Source organism: Pimephales promelas, chromosome 9, assembly GCF_988280905.1.
Source record: "Pimephales promelas chromosome 9, fPimPro1.hap1.1, whole genome shotgun sequence".
Lineage (NCBI taxonomy): Eukaryota > Metazoa > Chordata > Actinopteri > Cypriniformes > Leuciscidae > Pimephales > Pimephales promelas.
The window spans coordinates 22,014,757-22,033,328 of NC_142777.1; the positions used below are offsets into that span (position 1 = coordinate 22,014,757).

The following is an 18,572-nucleotide window of genomic DNA, read 5'->3' on the forward strand; positions in this document are numbered from 1 at the left end:
TACACAGCAATTGTTTAATCGAATATATTGATTGTATAAATATATTAATATAAAAACTGCTGTCATTAATCCAGATTTTTTTGTGGATCAATGTTGTAGAGGGATTGGATGATGTGTCATAGGGGGGCGGAGTTATGTCCACAGTAAGGAAGTACACATCTTTCTTGAGTCTGTAGTAACTGCGAGCTCGTTGTCTTAGTGATTTTCTTTGTGAATTTTTGCCAGTTAGTTTTATGTTTTATAAATCAGAAACCTCACAAGACGCTGGTTTGAAATATGAAGTCTTTAAATCCGAGTTTTATTTTTAATTTAACTCTACTCAGCTCAAGCGTTGGATTCTACCTTCCGGGTTTAGCGCCAGTCAGTTTTTGTGAGAAAAACTCGAAGGGAGATGCGGGGGAATGTCAGGTGAGATTTTACTTATAAAATATATCTTATACTTGTCTTATACTTGTTATCGTATGATTATGTACAGACAGTTGGCAGACTTGGCACATAACAAAGGTTTAGACAGTATCCCTCTCTCTCTCTCTCTCTCTCTCTCTCTCTCTCTCTCTCTCTCTCTCTCTCTCTCTCTCTCTCTCTCTCTCTCGATAGATAGATAGATAGATAGATAGATAGATAGATAGATAGATATGTTTATAGTCAGCTGTCCCCTTGACCCACCTCCCCTGCTGTCATTCCCACAGTCTGAGATACAGCTGTTTGTGAATAGACTGGACTCTGTGGAATCAGTCCTGCCTTACGAATATGATGCGTAAGTATGCTTGACATTTACAATATAAGCTTCATTATATTTACATGCATTTCGTTACAAGCACTGATCATTGAGGGAATCATTTTTGCTCTAGGTTTAACTTTTGCAAAGACGAGAATGAAAGAAGGCCCTCAGAGAACCTTGGGCAGGTGTTGTTTGGAGAAAGAATAGAGACATCACCTTACAAGGTATAATACAGACATCACCTAATAATTTATTGTTTTGTATTTTAATTTTAATTTAATTCGATTTACTTTACCTGTTGTAGCCTATTTTATCTTTAAAGGTGCAGTATGTAAGAAAGACAACTAGTGGTCGTAATAGGTACTGCAGTCGAATAAAAAAATATCGAAGATCGTCCACCTGCTCCTCAGACTGGACAGCGCTCAGGTTGCCAATTAGAGCACACGCAACATGAACGAGCGCAATGAACAATTCAAATTGGCAACGTGTAGTATCACTGACCAAAACAATAACAAACATCCCAGCCTGGAAACGCACATTTCAAAGTTAAAAAATAGGCTGTAGAAGTGTTTTTCGGAGAAACAAGTATTACTCACCTCAATGTATGCAAACATATTATGCCATTTTTATTCTTGAGTAGAGTGAAAAAGTTAACATAGAGCACCTTTAATATCACCATGAAATCAAAATGGACAATTCTTATTTTCTATGAAATGTTGTCGTTTTTATTATAAATGATTTGTCCCGCACATTTTTTAAAATTAATTTGCCCTTGTAATCTTTAATCTAAAACACTTTCCCTCCCATTTGCAATGACATCTCTTCTCTAAAGAAGTGTTTTTCGGTTCAAGAACAGGACAACTTGTCACTCGCATGAGATTATAGCAATAGCAAACTAGAACAATCCAATCAATTGCAAATGGACAAATTCCTACCCTACTTTTTTTGTATTGTTCATGAAGCCGTTTCATGTTTTCACACAACAGGGAAATAAAAGACTTCCAGTTCATGTAGCAGTGACATTTTAAAGATTAGACAACCTACTTATGGCGAGTTGCATTAACTGCTAAGACTAGTCTTACAAGTTAGCCATCCAATTTCTTCAAGACTGTTCATAACTTTGTTCATAATGGCTATATTTATGCGACTGACCTCTGGCATCTTGTTTGTCAAGTTTTACTAAATGTAGCTGTAACTAACACAGTCTTCGCCTTAGGTGTTTTGTTTGACTTTTTTTGTAAATTATCGTTATATAATTATGTTGTTGGTATTTAAACAATGTATTCCAGTTTGATACTATTCTGCAGAATGTGCATGTTATAACTAACTCTAGTGCTTTGTTTCTCTTATAATGGATGGATGGAAGATACTGATTTTAGAAATTTTCTTCTTAGTTTTCATTTAAGGCTGACAAGGCATGTGAGAAGGTCTGCACCATAGTGTATGAAAATACAAAAGAAGACAAATTAAAGTTGGACTTTCTAAAGAGAGGAATGGAGCTGAATTACCAGCACCACTGGTAAGTCCACATGGAATGCCTTGTCTACAGTAGGTGTGGTAGCACCGTGTACGTTGTCAGCTTGCTTTATCAGTTACTAGCATAAGCAAGATGCAATGCTCAAATCCTTTTAGAAAAGACACAATACCTATTTGCCATCTTAGGGTTTGGCATTTTAACCTTTACTGGGTATGTAAAGGTTTTACATGCCATAAAAGGCTAGTGGATTTGGTTTATTCTTACACTTGTTTTGCAGGATTGTTGACAACATGCCCGTAACATGGTGTTATTTGGTGGAAGACGGGCAGCAAGTCTGCAACCCAGGATTTCCCATTGGATGTCTAGTAAACCAAGAAGGAAACCCAAAGGACGCCTGTGTTATCAATGTAAGAGGGACACTTGAGTTGTGAGCTAGCTTTTTTTGAAAAACGATCAAGGTCAGCCCATGTTAAAAAAGTAAAGCAAACGTACGCATTACTTTTCACAGGGCTCCAGACTAACTTTTTTTACTAGGAGCGCTGTTGCCCCTGACTGAAAATTTTAGGAGCGCAAGCAGAAAATTTAGGGGCACACCTTAAATCAGCTCGCAATGCAATTATTCAAATTTCCCCCAAAATAACTGTAATACTGACAAATTCTTTAATAATAAATAGACTTAACATTATGATATGCTGTTTTATTTTAAGTTCACAGGGCTCCAGAATCAAATTTGAAGGCAGCACCACCTCAAATCAGAACTCGAGTTATACAAAAAAAAAAAAAAAAAAAAAAAACTGGTAGCACTAGGGCTGACAATAAATCACTCAGATTAATTTAGTTATCCTCTTATAATGTCTTAATATTAATTAAAAACAAAAGGAGAGAAAACATGTGAATAGCCAATAAACATCTTACTGTTTACAATGTTTTTTTGTTTTTTGTTTTAAATAATAATAATAATAATTTTAATGTTTAAATAAGAGTTTTCCAACATCTTAAAATTTTTCGTTTTAGGACAATCTTTGAAGAATGAACAAAAAATGTGTTGATCATCACAAAAAAATACAAAAAATAAAACATTTATATATGATATTATCGTTTTGAAGAGCAGGACAAAGATGTGTAGGCTACGTTGTAAGCGTTTGACATCATATTTATGGTTAGAGTTAACTTACTAGCCTAAATCTATGGTGAATGTTGCTGATTTGTGGACTGAAAGCCTTCTATAAGTGTTTCTCCTGGTTTCCACGTCAGCGCTGTTTGATCTGATATCTGTGGTTTATAACAGAACTCTGCGCCGAATCGGAATGTTTCTCACTGGATCTCGTAGCGATGATGTTATTAATTCTGAGGTGAATTCAATGGATTTATTCATTGGATCTGCTAGTAACAGTGTCGCGTGATCGAGATCGGCCCGCGACAGGCAAGTTCGGGGCTTTATTACTGTCAGTGGTTCGGGGGGCTCCACTATGCGCTGCTCTGCCCATTATGTCCAACCTAATAAAAACGCTAACGGTCCGTCCGTGAGTTGCGCATTTTAGTTCCACTTTTATTTTGTTTGTATTCGCTGCTAGGTAACGTGTCGATAGATCGCTTATTGCTCAGACGCACATTGCAGGTTGTGATATTTTGTCTCCGTCTCCTCCCCACAGACGTTTATTCGCGCTATTCTTGTCACGGATTCATTGACGCGTCCCTTCCACGCTTACCATGCGTTTAACGTGTGGCAAATTTACCGGTCTCACATGTGCGACGACTGGATGTAAAATTCAGTCGCACACTCTCAAATTTTGGTCGCAAAATGCGACTATTTGGTCGCAGTCTGGAGCCCTGCTTTTCATATTAAAGGGTACATATCATGCTTTTAAATCATTCATTTTTACATATAAATCATACCGTTGTGGTCTATATAAAACATAACTGCAATGCTTGGGTCTGAATTCCTCATTATTTTAGCTCCACAAGCCCCTTTTCTACCCCTTTTCTGATGTGCCTCTTTGAGCGACCCATTTCAATGCGTCCCCTTTAAATAAAAAGGAGATGCGTCACACCCCGCCTGCTCTCCAAGTCGATGAGTTCACGGTCAACTCCCCACGTTCGGACATTATTGTAGTTTGATTAGAGATATACGATACCTTCAAAGAACATTTTTATTCACACGTTAATAAAATGTCAACAACAGAAGACTTGTCCATCAAGCCTTACATATTCGAGCCAGAGCGAGCGAGTTGATAAAGACGACGACGTGAACAACCTCAGAACAACCTCTTCATGTATTGGTATGTGAGTTAACTGTTTTGTGTTATTAGTGAAAGTCGACTATTTCTCTTGTTAAAACAAGCACACTGACAAGAGAAATGACTACGGTCTAATCTTACCACAAACAATCTGTATTGATAATATGATACGTTTAGAAAAGCATCAGAAAAGCAGCTAAATGACCATTGATGAAACTCAAGAACAATAATACTGCAGACGTGTAACGTTACTTCAAAACAAAAACAAAGAAAGACAAAGGTACTGCTAAACCATGACCACCATGTGTTTTAAGAAAGTAAAGTACTTTATTTTTATTAACGATATTTACAGCTTATCGAAATGCTCTGTTCGTCGTCTCCAAAGATAGTAGGAATTTAACGTTACCTCTCATTCAGACGAAGTCAATCGGCAAACCCTTCTGTATAATGTTACTGGCGGAGGTTGTTGAAGTGAGAATCCTTGAAGTGCTTCAGGTCACTACATCCAAAAACTGAACATTTTTACTTGCCCTCTCGTAACTTCTGCATCATTGAGCTCGGACTACAAAATCGGAGCGAGAAATAATAATGGCGGATTGCTCAAGTTTTGTACCGGTAGTCAGTGTCTTTATTTGGCAGTTCCGCTGCAAATACGGTGACGCTGTAGTTCAAAAAACGTCATAGAATACAGAAAAATCTGAACAGGTTGAAAAATATGACCAAAACAGAATATAAAGATATAAACGAAGCACCTGAAGAGAATAATTTCATCTTTTCTGTTGTTATAAACACTCCAAATATACAACAAAATACATTTAAGGGCTAAAAAAGTGGATTTTGCATGATATGTCCCCTTTAAAGAACTGAGTTAGGTAATTAGTTACTTTTTTAGGGAGTAACGCAATATTGTAATACATTAGTTTTAAAAGTAACTTTCCCCAATAAAAACCATATACCGGTATGCACACTCACCTAAAGGATTAGGAACACCTGTTCAATTTCTCATTAATGCAATTATCTAATCAACCAATAACATGGCAGTTGCTTCAATGCATTTAGGGGTGTGGTCCTGGTCAAGACAATCTCCTGAACAACAAACTGAATGTCAGAATGGGAAAGAAAGGTGATTTAAGCAATTTTGAGTGTGGCATGGCTGTTGGTGCCAGACGGGCCAGTCTGAGTATTTCCCAATCTGCTCAGTTACTGGGATTTTCATGCACAACCATTTCTAGGGTTTACAAAGAATGGTGTGAAAAGGGAAAAACAACCAGTATGTGGCAGTCCTGTGGGCGAAAATGCCTTGTTGATGGTAAAGGTCAGAGGAGAATGGGCCGACTGATTCAAGCTGATAGAAGAGCAACTTTGACTGAAATATCCACTCTTTACAACCGAGGTATGCAGCAAAGCATTTGTGAAGACACAACACACACAACCTTCAGGCGGATGGGCTACAACAGCAGAAGACCCCACCGGGTACCACTCATCTCCACTACAAATAGGAAAAAGAGGCTACAATTTGCAAGAGCTCACAGAAATTGGACAGTTGAAGACTAGAAAAATGTTGCCTGGTCTTATGAGTCTCGATTTCTGTTGAGACATTCAGATGGTAGAGTCAGAATTTGGTGTAAACAGAATGAGAACATGGATCCATCATGCCTTGTTACCACTGTGCAGCCTGGTGGTGGTGGTGTAATGGTGTGGGGATGTTTTCTTGGCACACGTTAGGCCCCATAGTGCCGTTTGGGCATCGTTTAAATGCCACGGCCTTCCTGAGCATTGTTTCTGACCATGTCCATCCATTTTTGGTCACTATCCTCATCCTCTGATGGCTATTTCCAGCTGGATAATGGACCATGACTCAAAGCTTGAATCATTTCAAATTGGTTTCTTGAACATGACAATGAGTTCACTGTACTAAAATGGCCCCCACAGTCACCAGATCTCAACCCAATAGATCATCTTTGGGATGTGGTGGAACGGGAGCTTCGTGCCCTGGATGTGCATCCCACAAATCTCCATCAACTGCAAGATGCTAGCCTATCAATATGGGCCAACATTTTTAAAGAATGCCACGTAGAATTAAGGCAGTTCTGAAGGCGAAAGGGGGTCAAACACAGTATTAGTATGGTGTTCCTAATAATCCTTTAGCTGAGTGTATAGTTTAAGTTTAAAGTTTCAATAAGTTAAATCTTTATATAACATTAGAATACGTTACCAGGAATACACTGACACAGAGGAAATATTAAGCTGATTGAAGAAATATGATCAATTTCAAAATAACTTCACAAGTAACCAAGCGATTTAGCAAGAGAAGTAGAGAGATGCCATTTTGATGCGGACTGGCTTCTAACATGATGATTTTTATCCACTCCTTTAGGCTGACTTCAACAGAAAGAACACTTACTATGTTTTCAACCATGTGGACATCACCATAAGTTACCACAGCGAAGATGAAACGACTGGGATGGGAGCTCGACTTGTGGCGGCTAAACTGGAACCTAAGAGGTCTGATTTTGCAACTAACTGTCTGTAACTAATTTTACTTTAGGTTGTGTCCTTAACCTAATGTTAGGTCTTTCTCTACTTTCTGTGGGCCCATGTAACCAGTTTCATCAAAAAATACTTAAAAAAAAAACCACAATCTGTCATTTTTTTTGCCTCAAGGGGTCACTAACCTCTTACAATAACAAAGGCATAGATTGATGCGTGTGGAATCATGGAACCTGTCGTCATGCCGACGGAACCAAGTTTATGGGCAGGGTTTCCGCAGGGACTTAAAAAGTCTAAAAAAGTCAAATGTTTCTTGTATTGTGTTCTAGGTCTTAAATCATTTTAAACAGGTTTTAATTTTCCTCTGTCCATGTAAATATCTTTGAAATGCTCCCGCAGCACTTTGGAATGTTTTTTTTTTTTTAACTTACGTTTTTATTCCGTGGTTGTAGTTCCTTATTTCGCTAGTTCAAATATAATTCGCTGTATTGCAACTACAAAATAGACCGACTGTGTCAAAATAGGTTTTGTGTTACTGGTGCGTCGCTCAGATACCACAGACAGACATAAAACGGATTTTATTCAGCTATGAGGAAGTGTAAGTGTAGCGATACTTGGCTTGAAAAATCGGAATTTTGTGCTTGGTTAAAGCCAGTTGCAAACAACGTATTTAAAGCCTACTGCTTATGCAAGAAAGCTGTTAAATTGGGAATGTTGGGTGTACGGGCGCTGGAGTCACATGCAAAAAGTGATAAACCTCTAACTGCTGTGAAGGGTCTCCAGCAAACGACAGCCATCAGCCAGTTCTTGCAAGTATCTGGCGGCTCCCGCACTAACGTTACTTCTACACTGCCTAGGCGAGACCCAACTCACTCAACCAGCTCCGCAACTCCCGCAATCAACCTCCGTGTTGCTTTTGGATCAGAGCTAACTCTAAAAGCAGAGGTGCTCTGGGTTCTTCACACGGTGACAACAAGACACCAGTCCTACATTGTTTCAAATGATGTTTCCGCACTCTGACATCGCTAAATCCTTCAGGTGCGGGAAAGCTCATGTCCGCCTTTTTCGGTGTGCATGCTTGCACGCTCGTTGGCCACACTAGATAAGGTCTTTTTTTTAACTTACGAGGAGTTTTCTGTGGGTATCTGGATTGTGCTGGAGGCTGGTTACTTTTTTCCGCCCGCAGAGTCCATTTGAAACACTACTGCTAGCGATTGCCGCTGCTAACTAATGGCTTCCGTACGGATGTAAGCCCAAGTAGACGAGAATGCGCATGACGTCCTCCACACAAAATTGAGCCTACAGGCTAATAAGAGGCAACCATGGTGGACAGTCAAGGTGTCATTCTTTCTATTACATTATGGTTGGCTCATAAATGTACAAATGAAGACTTTATCTTAAAGATTTTTTAAGTAAAAACCTACACATAGCATCTTTAAAGTTAGGCATAGCAACATCTGTGACATCAATAAGAAAACCAAATAAAAATGGACTACTTTACAAATATTTGTCTGTTGAACAGCATCAAGCATGGTGATAATGATCATCCGACCTGTGAAGGTGCTCCCATGGACATTCCAGCAGATTCCAGCAGTAGTCTCAAAGTGACCTACACTTATTCAGTTAAATTTGAGGTAAGCTTGTTTATAGAGACAGTATATGGAGATGGTTGGAAAGAAGTTTTTGTGATAGAGTTTATTTCTTCCTTTTTAGCAAAATAATAACATTAAGTGGGCTTCTCGATGGGATTACATTTTGGTTTCCATGCCTCACAGCAACATCCAGTGGTTCAGGTGAGCACAGAAAGCCAAGCTGGTTGAAAATATGTAATATCAAGAAATAAAAAGGCTCGTATATCTATATTTCCATCCATTCTAATGGCTTTCATGTACATTTTTTTTAGCATCATGAACTCTTTGGTTATTGTGCTCTTCTTGTCTGGCATGGTGGCCATGATCATGCTTAGAACACTGCACAAGGATATTGCCCGGTACAACCAGATGGACCAGGTACCTTGAATTTACTTTGTTCTCCTCCCAACTGTTATCTAGAATCTAGATAACAGAAGAAATAAATGACCCTGTTACGTCATTACAGTCTCTTGTGTCAACAGAGCTGACACTCCCGCATCAAACTTCCTGTTATATATTTTGTTTGATTTGAGTTATAATTGTCAGGTTTTCATAGGTCATATCCTAATCCTCAAGCACATATTGCCTGGCTGATTTTTCTCCTAGTTTAAGTGTGTGTTATTATTTTTCTAATATTAATAACCAAGAGAATACATCCAGTCAATGAATCCTCTGTTGTGACATTCACAGGCAGACTGGGTTAAGATCCCTCCAGCTGCAAACATTACCTATGTAAGCGCATTAGCTTAAGTTTGCTTATGTTTGTTGCTTTATGGTAAAACAGTATAATTGTACATTGCCATTCTCACCAATCAAGGTTAAAAAAAAATGAAGGAAGCTGTTTTGCAGTGAATTGATAATGACACTGATAAAACATATGTGCCATATACCATCTTCTGTGTTATGGCCATAATGGTTTATCTGATGATGGTCATCATATTGAGATATGTCATGTCTCCTGCAGGAGGAGGCCCAGGAGGAGTCTGGCTGGAAGCAGGTTCATGGTGATGTGTTTAGGCCTCCCAAAATGGGCATGCTTCTGTCTGTCTTCCTCGGACAGGGCTGTCAGATCTTCATCATGACCTTCATCACCCTTTGTAAGTGCGTCTGGAACAGAAATGAATTAAAAGTACTGCAGATTTTTGTATTGTACAAATTAACTTTAAGGGTTGCTTTTCTAGATCTGTGAGAAGAACAGTCAAATATTTGAGTGCATCATGAAAATGCCAACAATGTTAACTTCCCTAATCCTTTCCTCGATTATTTACGCTCAATAGACATTGTGAACAGTTGTTTTTTTACACATTTTGGTAGCATGTTATTTCACATTAGTTCGAAGTCGAAGCATTAAATGGAAAAAAGTGACAATTCTGTTTTTCCCTTTAGTCTTGGCCTGTCTGGGCTTCCTGTCTCCAGCCAACAGAGGGGCTCTCATGACCTGTTCGGTGGTGTTGTGGGTTTTGCTTGGCACACCTGCTGGATATGTGTCTTCCAGACTCTATAAGAGTAAGGAAAGATTGCAGTGGAAAATCTTGTTTTATCATTTTTTCTTCTGATAGTCATTATGAAGATCTAAAGAGGTGATATTTGTTTGTGATAAAAGGAGTTTTAGAAAGCATATAAACAGTCCATACCTTGTCCATACCAATGCTCACACTTCTTCCTGTTACACCTGTGCTACAATTATACTGTGTCACAGTGCTACTCAGTGGCCAAGAAAAACTTTACAACAAATGGCTCCAACACATACTATTGTTTTATTTTTAGTGAAGGGAAAGTGACTGAGTCCACCTTAAAAATGCCAAATATTCATCTCAATTACTTCCTTTTCCAATCAATTCCCTCTGTATCATCAGCTTTCGGTGGTGAAAAATGGAAAACAAATGTCCTTCTCACCGCCCTTTTGTGTCCTGGGTATGAATAATATTTTCATCTTCATTTCTCGAGAACAGAAATAATATGATTAATGCCAGTATGCCGTTTCAAAGACGTGGCTTGTGTTTTTGCAGGATTGTGTTTGTGGACTTTTTCCTGATGAATCTGATCCTGTGGGTAGAGGGCTCCTCTGCTGCTGTTCCCTTTGGTACACTCGTGGCCATCCTGGCGCTGTGGTTTGGCATCTCTGTTCCTCTCACTTTTTTGGGTGCATACTTCGGCTTCAAAAAACCAGTGAGTATGCCTTCTTGAACAGACCAATTGTTATTAACGCCTGTTTCACATGTGACCCACTTGAAGTGTGAATGCGGTATTTTTTTCAGTGCCCATGTTAACAGGTTAGAGCATTCACAGCGCAAGTCCGGTGCAGCAAGTGTGTTGCAGGAACAGTGCGTTACAGCAGTGCAACAAATGTTTCTGCACGAGTCAATTTTTACTGAATTACAGTGCAGAATAGCGCATTGTTAGTGTATTGACAGGAAAATTTAGTAATTTTACCATACATGCATAATTACTTTAAACTAAGAGGCCGATTCGTTGAAATTGAAAGGCAAGTGTGTCACACAACATAGCCGAAATAAGAAATAAGGGGCATCACTGGTGTGTACGTTCAGCTCTTTGGCGATATCCAGTACCTTCAGCTGGATGACAGCTCTGGCTATGGACAGCCCATCATTTCTTCCCTCAGCTACACAACAACACACCCCCGGCCATCTTCCCTGAAATGGCCCCGGTTTTTCAGATGCATTTCAAAGAAAAAAAAAATTGTATTCGGAAACAATACACTGCTTAAAGTACATCTGGTTGTCTGAGAAATACACTTGGAACAAGAAGGCTATACATACAGGACACAATGTATGACATCTAATCATTGAGATGGGAAAAACATACAGCACTGCACTTTTTGTACATACATACAAGACTTTTCATATAAAGATTCATACATGAAAGACATGTTTCATGTAAGAAAAATATCATGTTTAAATGTTTTGGCACTTGCTTGAGTAACTTAATATACAAATCTATATAGAAATAATGAATTCAATATTATGTTGTTTATATTTATTGTGTTTAAAGCCACAGCATTGCAAAGACATCTTAAATAAAATGTGTACTAAAATATGTACTGCAAGCTGAGCACGTGTTAAACAGGAGTAAGAGCTTTTCAACAGAGTACAATTCTAATTCCTGGCATTCTGACTGGTGCTGATTCCATACTTGGGGATATAAGAAAATTACATTTAATAATAGGCTCACAGGTTTTGATTGTCCAGAATTCTTATGCTTGCCTAATATTTATGTATTTCTAAACATTTGAATCAGCTGCTACTTCAGTTCCCATCTGTGTGAGCTTTTCTTTTGGCACGCTGTCATGCACGATATCATGATTGTGGGTGTTTTTATTTTCCTGTTTTAACAGGGCATCGAGCCTCCTGTGAGAACAAACCAGATCCCACGCCAAATTCCTCAGCAGTCATTCTTCACCAAACCTGTGCCGGGCATTATCATGGGTGGCATCCTGCCCTTCGGCTGCATCTTCATCCAGCTCTTCTTCATCCTCAATAGCATTTGGTATAGTTTGATATCATATCATGCTGAAATGAGTTGATGTCAGAACTGATGTTTTGTCCCTAACAATAACTAATTGAAATGTTTCTCTGCAGGTCTCATCAGATGTATTACATGTTTGGCTTCCTCTTCCTGGTCTTCATCATCCTGCTCATTACCTGCTCTGAGGCCACTGTTCTGCTCTGCTACTTCCATTTATGTGCAGAGGTGAGATTGAACACTGATCATGGCATCTTTTAAACATTTTTTTGGTTCTTGTTTGGCTGGTTCTTATTCATCACTGAGACAAATTAGTCTCTTAAGAGTGTACAACATCATTAAACGTTAGTCTGAAATATTTTAAACATTTATATATACAAAAAAGCATGTTTTTGTTTAATGCCTATTTTTTGTATTTGACAGGATTATCATTGGTGGTGGCGATCATTCCTGACCAGCGGTTTCACGGCAGTCTATCTGTTTGTCTATGCAGTGCATTACTTCTACTCAAAACTACAAATTATTGGGATGGCAAGCACCATCCTCTACTTTGGCTACACCTCGATCATGGTGCTCATTTTCTTCATTTTCACAGGTATGAGAGATGGTCTGTTTCCCTTTAGCCTTGATAATACAACTTTATATACTATGGGTGTAAGAGTAACATATACTTTTGCTAAATTACTTCAGATTTCTGTTCCCCTTTACAGCATAAAATGAATTAGAAATAGTGTGTTGCAGCAGTATTGACAGTTTTTTTATTTTATTTAAAGACAGATCCATAGTTTGTTCAGTAAGGGTTAGGGCTGCAAGAAAAAGAAAGAAAAAGTTTTTTTTTTTTCCCCTGCTGTACCAAAAACATAATATTACTTCAAAATCTAGGCATGTACCAAACCGTCACCTTTGTATACCATTACACCCTTAATATACATTCCCAAATTTTCTTGTAAGCCTTTCTTGTAAGTTTTGATATGTAATATTTACTTGAAGTACCCCCTGAGATTTGAAAGTAATTATTCAATAATTTAGCAACACATGACATGCAGTTAAAGGGTTAGTTCACTCAAAAATTATCCCATAATTTACTCACCCTAGAGCCATCGTAGTTATATATGACTTTCTTCTTTCAGCCAAACACAATCAGAGTTATATGAAAAAATATCCTGGTGCATCTTCCCATCATAACAGTAAGCCATATGGCTCCAGGGGTTAATAATCGCCTACTAAAGTTTAGTAAAATGAGCATTGATTTGTTTCATGACTTTTTTACTTGGGTTAAAGTTACATTTTATCACTGGTGTTTCTGGTTTTCAGTGAATCTATAGGAAATGGCAAAAGAAATTATATATATTTTTTTACTTTTAGCTTACGGTTTTTCTGTTTTGTTGTTTTCACTGGCTATAATCAAAAACGAGCATACTGCATATGTATTTTGACTCAACGCCACAACCGAATGTGCCACACGCTTCCTGAGAAGTGAAGACAAATCTTTTTGATTTCCCCTGGTTGCTGGCTGCAGTATAGAGAGCCTAAGTCCCGCCACTCTGCTTCCGGCTTATTGGACCTTATTTCGGAAAAAATATGTATGGTAGTCAATGGCGAGAGACAACTTATCTTTTTATTCCGTCTGAACTGTGCCCTCAATTACACATAGGATGTTTGTCAATTTAAAAGATAATTCCGAAAGTTAAAAACGTCGCAGTTTGTCATAAAACAGAAGAGTAACATTTAGTTTTATGTGAAAATCGTTCAATGAACTACATCTCCCGGGAAGCGAAACAACGAGCGAGATCCGCTACTCGTGGTGTATGACGGCGTAACGTTACGATTATAACGTAAGACTATAGAAACAATGACAGACATTAGTCTCAGTAAAGTTAGCTTCATTCATTGAGAGAAAATGTGCGCCTTTGGGGTTTGTAGTCTTATAGCTCAACGGTTTTACATCAAACTACGACTTTCTTTACTTTAAAATGTATATTTTAAATTGACAAACATCATACGTGTAATTCAGGACACAATTCAAACGAGATCAAAATATTTGTTGTCTCTCGCCATTGACTACCATATAATATTTTTCCGAAATAAGGTCCCATGGTGGTCGACCGGAAGGGGAGGGACTTAGACTCTCTATACTGGCAGACTTGGGCTCCAAATGATGTGATCAGTGCAAGATGTTAACATTATATATATATATATATATATATATATATATATTTTTTTTTTTTTTGGCTTGATTTTCCTATAGTGGAAGGAGGATGCATCATTCATCTTTTTTTAACAGTCTATGCTCACAACTTAATAGTATAAATCAGTCTAACCAATCCTATACTGATTAATCTTTCACTGAATTCTCCTCCTCTATCAAATAACCAGTTTAACAGGTTAACCAGTTTAGAGTAAATCACTATAGTGCGAATGCAGGACAAGAAAAACGTGTAATGCTACGTGTAATCTTTGAGGACAGACCTGAGCGTGTTCTACAGGGTAGGGTTGCACCAGCCTTTCGTAAGTTCTTATTTAAATTGGAACACAAAGTCCATATTAGAGGCTTAGTAAGTATTAGCTAGTTTGTAACTTACTAGCACCATTTGTTCTTAAGGCAGAACATAGCTAGTAGGTCGTAGGCTCTCCATATAATATGTATTCGCATAAAATTACATTTATCCTGAGAAGTTTTAAATGCTGTGAATTTCAGTTTGTCCTTGATTCTTAACTTTTCACGTAAATAACAAAAAAATATTTCCATTGAAATATATAACTGCTTAATTTTCAATGACATAATAAGCACTTAATATGCAAATGCCATGGCCAACATTATCATTTAAGGTTTTAGTCTGTCAGATAAAACAAAAGCTTATTGATGCAATTCAGTCAGTCTGTCATTTTTATTCCACCTGTTACTCCAGGTTGGATGATTCTATAAATATATGTAGTTTATTACCTATTTGTTAGTGCAATGCAAACATTTTTTAGTAGCTTGTAAGTTGTATCCTGTTCCTGCAATTCAATACTTTTTGTGTTTAATGTGACATTTACATTTCTTTTTTTTTTCTTAATTTTTACTTTACACACAATCTTAAATGTTCAGAGATTGTCATGATGCTGCATTATGTCTGGTCCTTTTGTTTAACAGGTGACCAGTGCTAGTTGTTTTGTTCCTGCCCGATAGGTCACACTGTGTTTAGGCAGAGGGTAATTGGGACACGTATAAATATTCTTCATCTTTCATTGTTGTTGAAAGGTAGCGCCGCTCCCTCTGGCCTTAATCAAATCTGTCGCTTCCCCTCATTGATATGCTGAGGCGGAGGTGGCGAGCGATGGCCAGCTGTCTCCAATCTATAAACACCTGTGGGTTGATAGCATCTACATATGCTTACTTATGTCCACTCAGTCTCTCCAAACGGCGGCTTCTAGCTTTGTAGCATGTGTTTTCCTCACCTAGCATGAAGAAAAGTGATTTATAACTGTTTGTCAATGATCGACTCTATAAAATACCACAAGCTTCTCTGTGACAGTACTTTGACATTTCACATAGGTCATTTGTAGTAAGAGTATTTTAGACAAAAACACTCTTAAAAACACAATTCTTACGGCTTTTCTTTTTGAATGATGGGAAACCACCGCTGTTGGATATTAGCCACAATCTATTTGTTGCCATGGATTCTTCTAGATGCTTTAGGATCCCTGGCAATGGCTGTTATGGCAACTTCTGCACACACTTGAAGGGTGAAAATATGAGACGAGTTAAACAATGCTTACTGGATTGCCATTGCGATCTCAGTCCCACATCTTAAAATAAAACTTCCCCAAAATGGTTTGTTTCTAGGTCTCAAAAGCAAACTGAAGATAGAGTGAGAGCGTGAGTGGAGGATGAGGAGGAGGACTGAGAATCGTGTGTATAAATGCATCTGAAAATAGATTCCGAGCTAAAGATTTCAATCAGACCTATTGTTGATTTGCGGTCACTGCCGCCCCAGCGATGATTAGATTTAATTCTAAGCTTTATCACGCTCTGCTCAGTTTGGCTGTGAGACCATTTGATGCATTGAAACTCCACTATTACTAGATGATGTTTTTTTTTTTTTTTTATGACTCCAATTGCTATTTTAATAGAAGTGTGTACACTATCAGTTAGTCTGGGACATTTTATGACGTACATGTGCTGAAAAGCTTTTTTTGTTTGTTAATTCTCACACATTTCTTCTTCCACCCAGGTACTATAGGCTTCTTCGCCTGCTACTTGTTTGTAAATAAAATCTACAGTGTGCTGAAAGTGGACTAAGGGAAGGACTTTTTGGAGATCACATCAACTTTTTACAGATCAGCTTTCATGTTGAATTTTAAAGAGACATTTAAATGAAGGGAGGAATCAGAGGATTTTTGTTTTCCTGATCTGCTGGTGTGTGGCTCAATTGTAATTCAATGATCTGCAGTATGTGTGCGTGTGAACTCCAAAGACCCCATTTCAGTGCTTTATTTATCTCGCATTGCCTATGACTTTATTCCAGCTAAACCCACTGTGATGAGAGCAGAAGCCCATATCTTTAAACATTAAGTTCTTTTTATGCTTTTACTTTGACTGGGGTGTATGTTTTACTTGCTTTGTTTTATTTCATCATCAATTCTTTGTGTATAGACTATGTTTTGAAAGACCAGATGGGACACAGATTGGGGTGCAGTCATATTTACCTTTGTATGGTGAAATTCTGTGGGCTTAATGCGGTCGTGTTAATAGAAAACCAGGCAATATTGAATTTCACATCAGATTCAAATTTGTTCATTTGAAACACTCAAATTCACTGCTTAGTTTGAACCTGTGAGTAAGCAGTGTCGCTACACTGATGAAAATGTATAATGGACCTTCTTTGCCCATCAAAACTACCATTTTACTGTTGCTAACCTAAATTTCGCAGGCAAAACCCAGTCATTTCAATAGGAATCTGTACGATCTGGAGTTTAATGTAAAGGCAAAAAGGTATCTCACCCAGGTTTCTCTCATGTTCACAACAGAAAGATGTTTGACTTCAGTATAAGCAGTGCTTCATACATATGTACACTGTTTACAATGGCCATGTTTACGCTAATGTGACTGCACTAGTTTGACATTAACCGCTTCTCAAGCAAAACTTGCTCTGGCAATATCCAGTAATTTCAAATAGAATCCTTGCAATCAGGAGTTTCTCGTGTGGCTGAAAAAGTACATATTTAGCTTGTGTTGAAGTTGGCCATGCTAATTTTCTCTGTTGACCAAAAAAGCAGCTTGATTTGAAAGTGAATTCTATGTGAGCGATACATCGCTACGTTACTGACAATGAATCTCCGCAGCCGCAAATTTCACTAATGTGACCGCAGTAACCAGACCACAGTAACCTCTCTAATTTCACCTATTGGTGGATATCAGTAATAATTGTTACTATGTTTTTAATAGAATACAACTATTTTGTTCCATGCGTTGTATAGTTTTATTTTGCTGACAAATTTGCTTTTATGGAGTATGGATCCCGGGAAATGGGATGGTTAAGAAGAACTTTTTTTGCTTGATGGTGGATTTTTATACAAGTAATAATATCTAAATAATGGGAGCTATTTAGTGATTTTGTTCTTTGTAAATTATTTAAATGTCATTACTTAAAACAGGTGTACACATCTTTTTTCAATAACTTTAATTTGAAACCCACAGAATGTACTGATCAAGTCTTATGAGGTATACATAAACATTCTTCACCATGTTATAACAAAAGAAAAATAAAGCACAAAGTACATTACAAAAAAGTCTACTAAACTTTTTCTAAATATAAAACAGTCTGTTACAGTTGGAGTACACTTATGATGACTTGCTTCATCTGACTCTGTTTGTTGAAAGTGATTGTCAACAATTTCGCATCAAGGTCCCATGACATGAAATTTTCTCTTTCTGGGTTTTTTTTTAACATTAATATGAGTTCCCCTAGCCTGTACATGGTACCCCAGTGGCAAGAAATTTCAATCGTTGTAAACCGAGCATTGTCTTATCTCCTCAGTATGACATCATAAGGGGGAAAGGTAACCTCCCCTTTCCCTGCTTCGCCTGCCCAGAGAATGTGGCTCGCCCATGAGAAAATGAGCTAGGAAGTACGAACGTGCGATTTGAGTTTTTCATCAAGAGATATCTTGGCTTGCAAATGAGCGAAGCATGGCAGTTGATCAGTGTTCAGATGTACAAATGAACACAAAAGTACTTTTTAGTTCCTTCATCCGAGCATCTGAAGAAACAATGGGTTAATTTTATTTTCTCTGGGAATGCACCAAAACAACTTCCCAAAGTTTTGTATGGTCCAAACATTTCACCGACGACAATAGAGTTGGCCTCTGAACATCTGAAAATAAATCAATCAAGCTCTACCTAGCAACAGTTTCTGATGTGTGGCTTTGGCCTAATTGTTCAAGTTCAGAAAGTTAATCTTTCTCCCAAAATCGTTCAATACTATTTATGCATCAGTAGGTCAAGTGAGTGACTAAAATATCAACTTCCTACTAAAAAAACAATGTGA

The 18,572-nt window shown here is 37.9% G+C and overlaps 1 protein-coding gene across 2 annotated transcripts; it reads left to right on the forward strand.

Moving 5' to 3' along the window:
• The first annotated feature begins 131 nt into the window (after positions 1–131).
• tm9sf5 (transmembrane 9 superfamily protein member 5) lies at positions 132–16,963 on the forward strand. 2 transcript variants are annotated; one of them, XM_039665747.2, is made up of 18 exons: positions 132–408; positions 690–757; positions 852–945; positions 2,116–2,240; positions 2,476–2,605; positions 6,813–6,940; positions 8,448–8,559; positions 8,639–8,718; positions 8,829–8,934; positions 9,247–9,288; positions 9,521–9,653; positions 9,943–10,062; positions 10,413–10,470; positions 10,566–10,725; positions 11,912–12,063; positions 12,156–12,267; positions 12,463–12,634; positions 16,257–16,963. In XM_039665747.2, exons 1-18 carry the CDS (start codon positions 277–279, stop codon positions 16,322–16,324), a joined length of 1,992 nt encoding a protein of 663 aa, XP_039521681.2. In that variant the 5' UTR covers positions 132–276; the 3' UTR covers positions 16,325–16,963. The 2 variants fall into 2 exon arrangements, with proteins under 2 accessions (XP_039521681.2, XP_039521682.2); XM_039665748.2 differs by lacking the exon at positions 9,247–9,288.
• The last annotated feature ends 1,609 nt before the right edge of the window (positions 16,964–18,572 follow it).

Bases quoted from the DNA above. Each gene is read 5' to 3' on its own strand.
- tm9sf5 (XM_039665747.2), top strand. From the start codon at position 277: ATGAAGTCTTTAAATCCGAGTTTTATTTTTAATTTAACTCTACTCAGC. The intron at 758-851 runs GTAAGTATGCTT...TTTTTGCTCTAG, and splicing joins CTGCCTTACGAATATGATGC to GTTTAACTTTTGCAAAGACG. The intron at 2,606-6,812 runs GTAAGAGGGACA...CCACTCCTTTAG, and splicing joins AGGACGCCTGTGTTATCAAT to GCTGACTTCAACAGAAAGAA.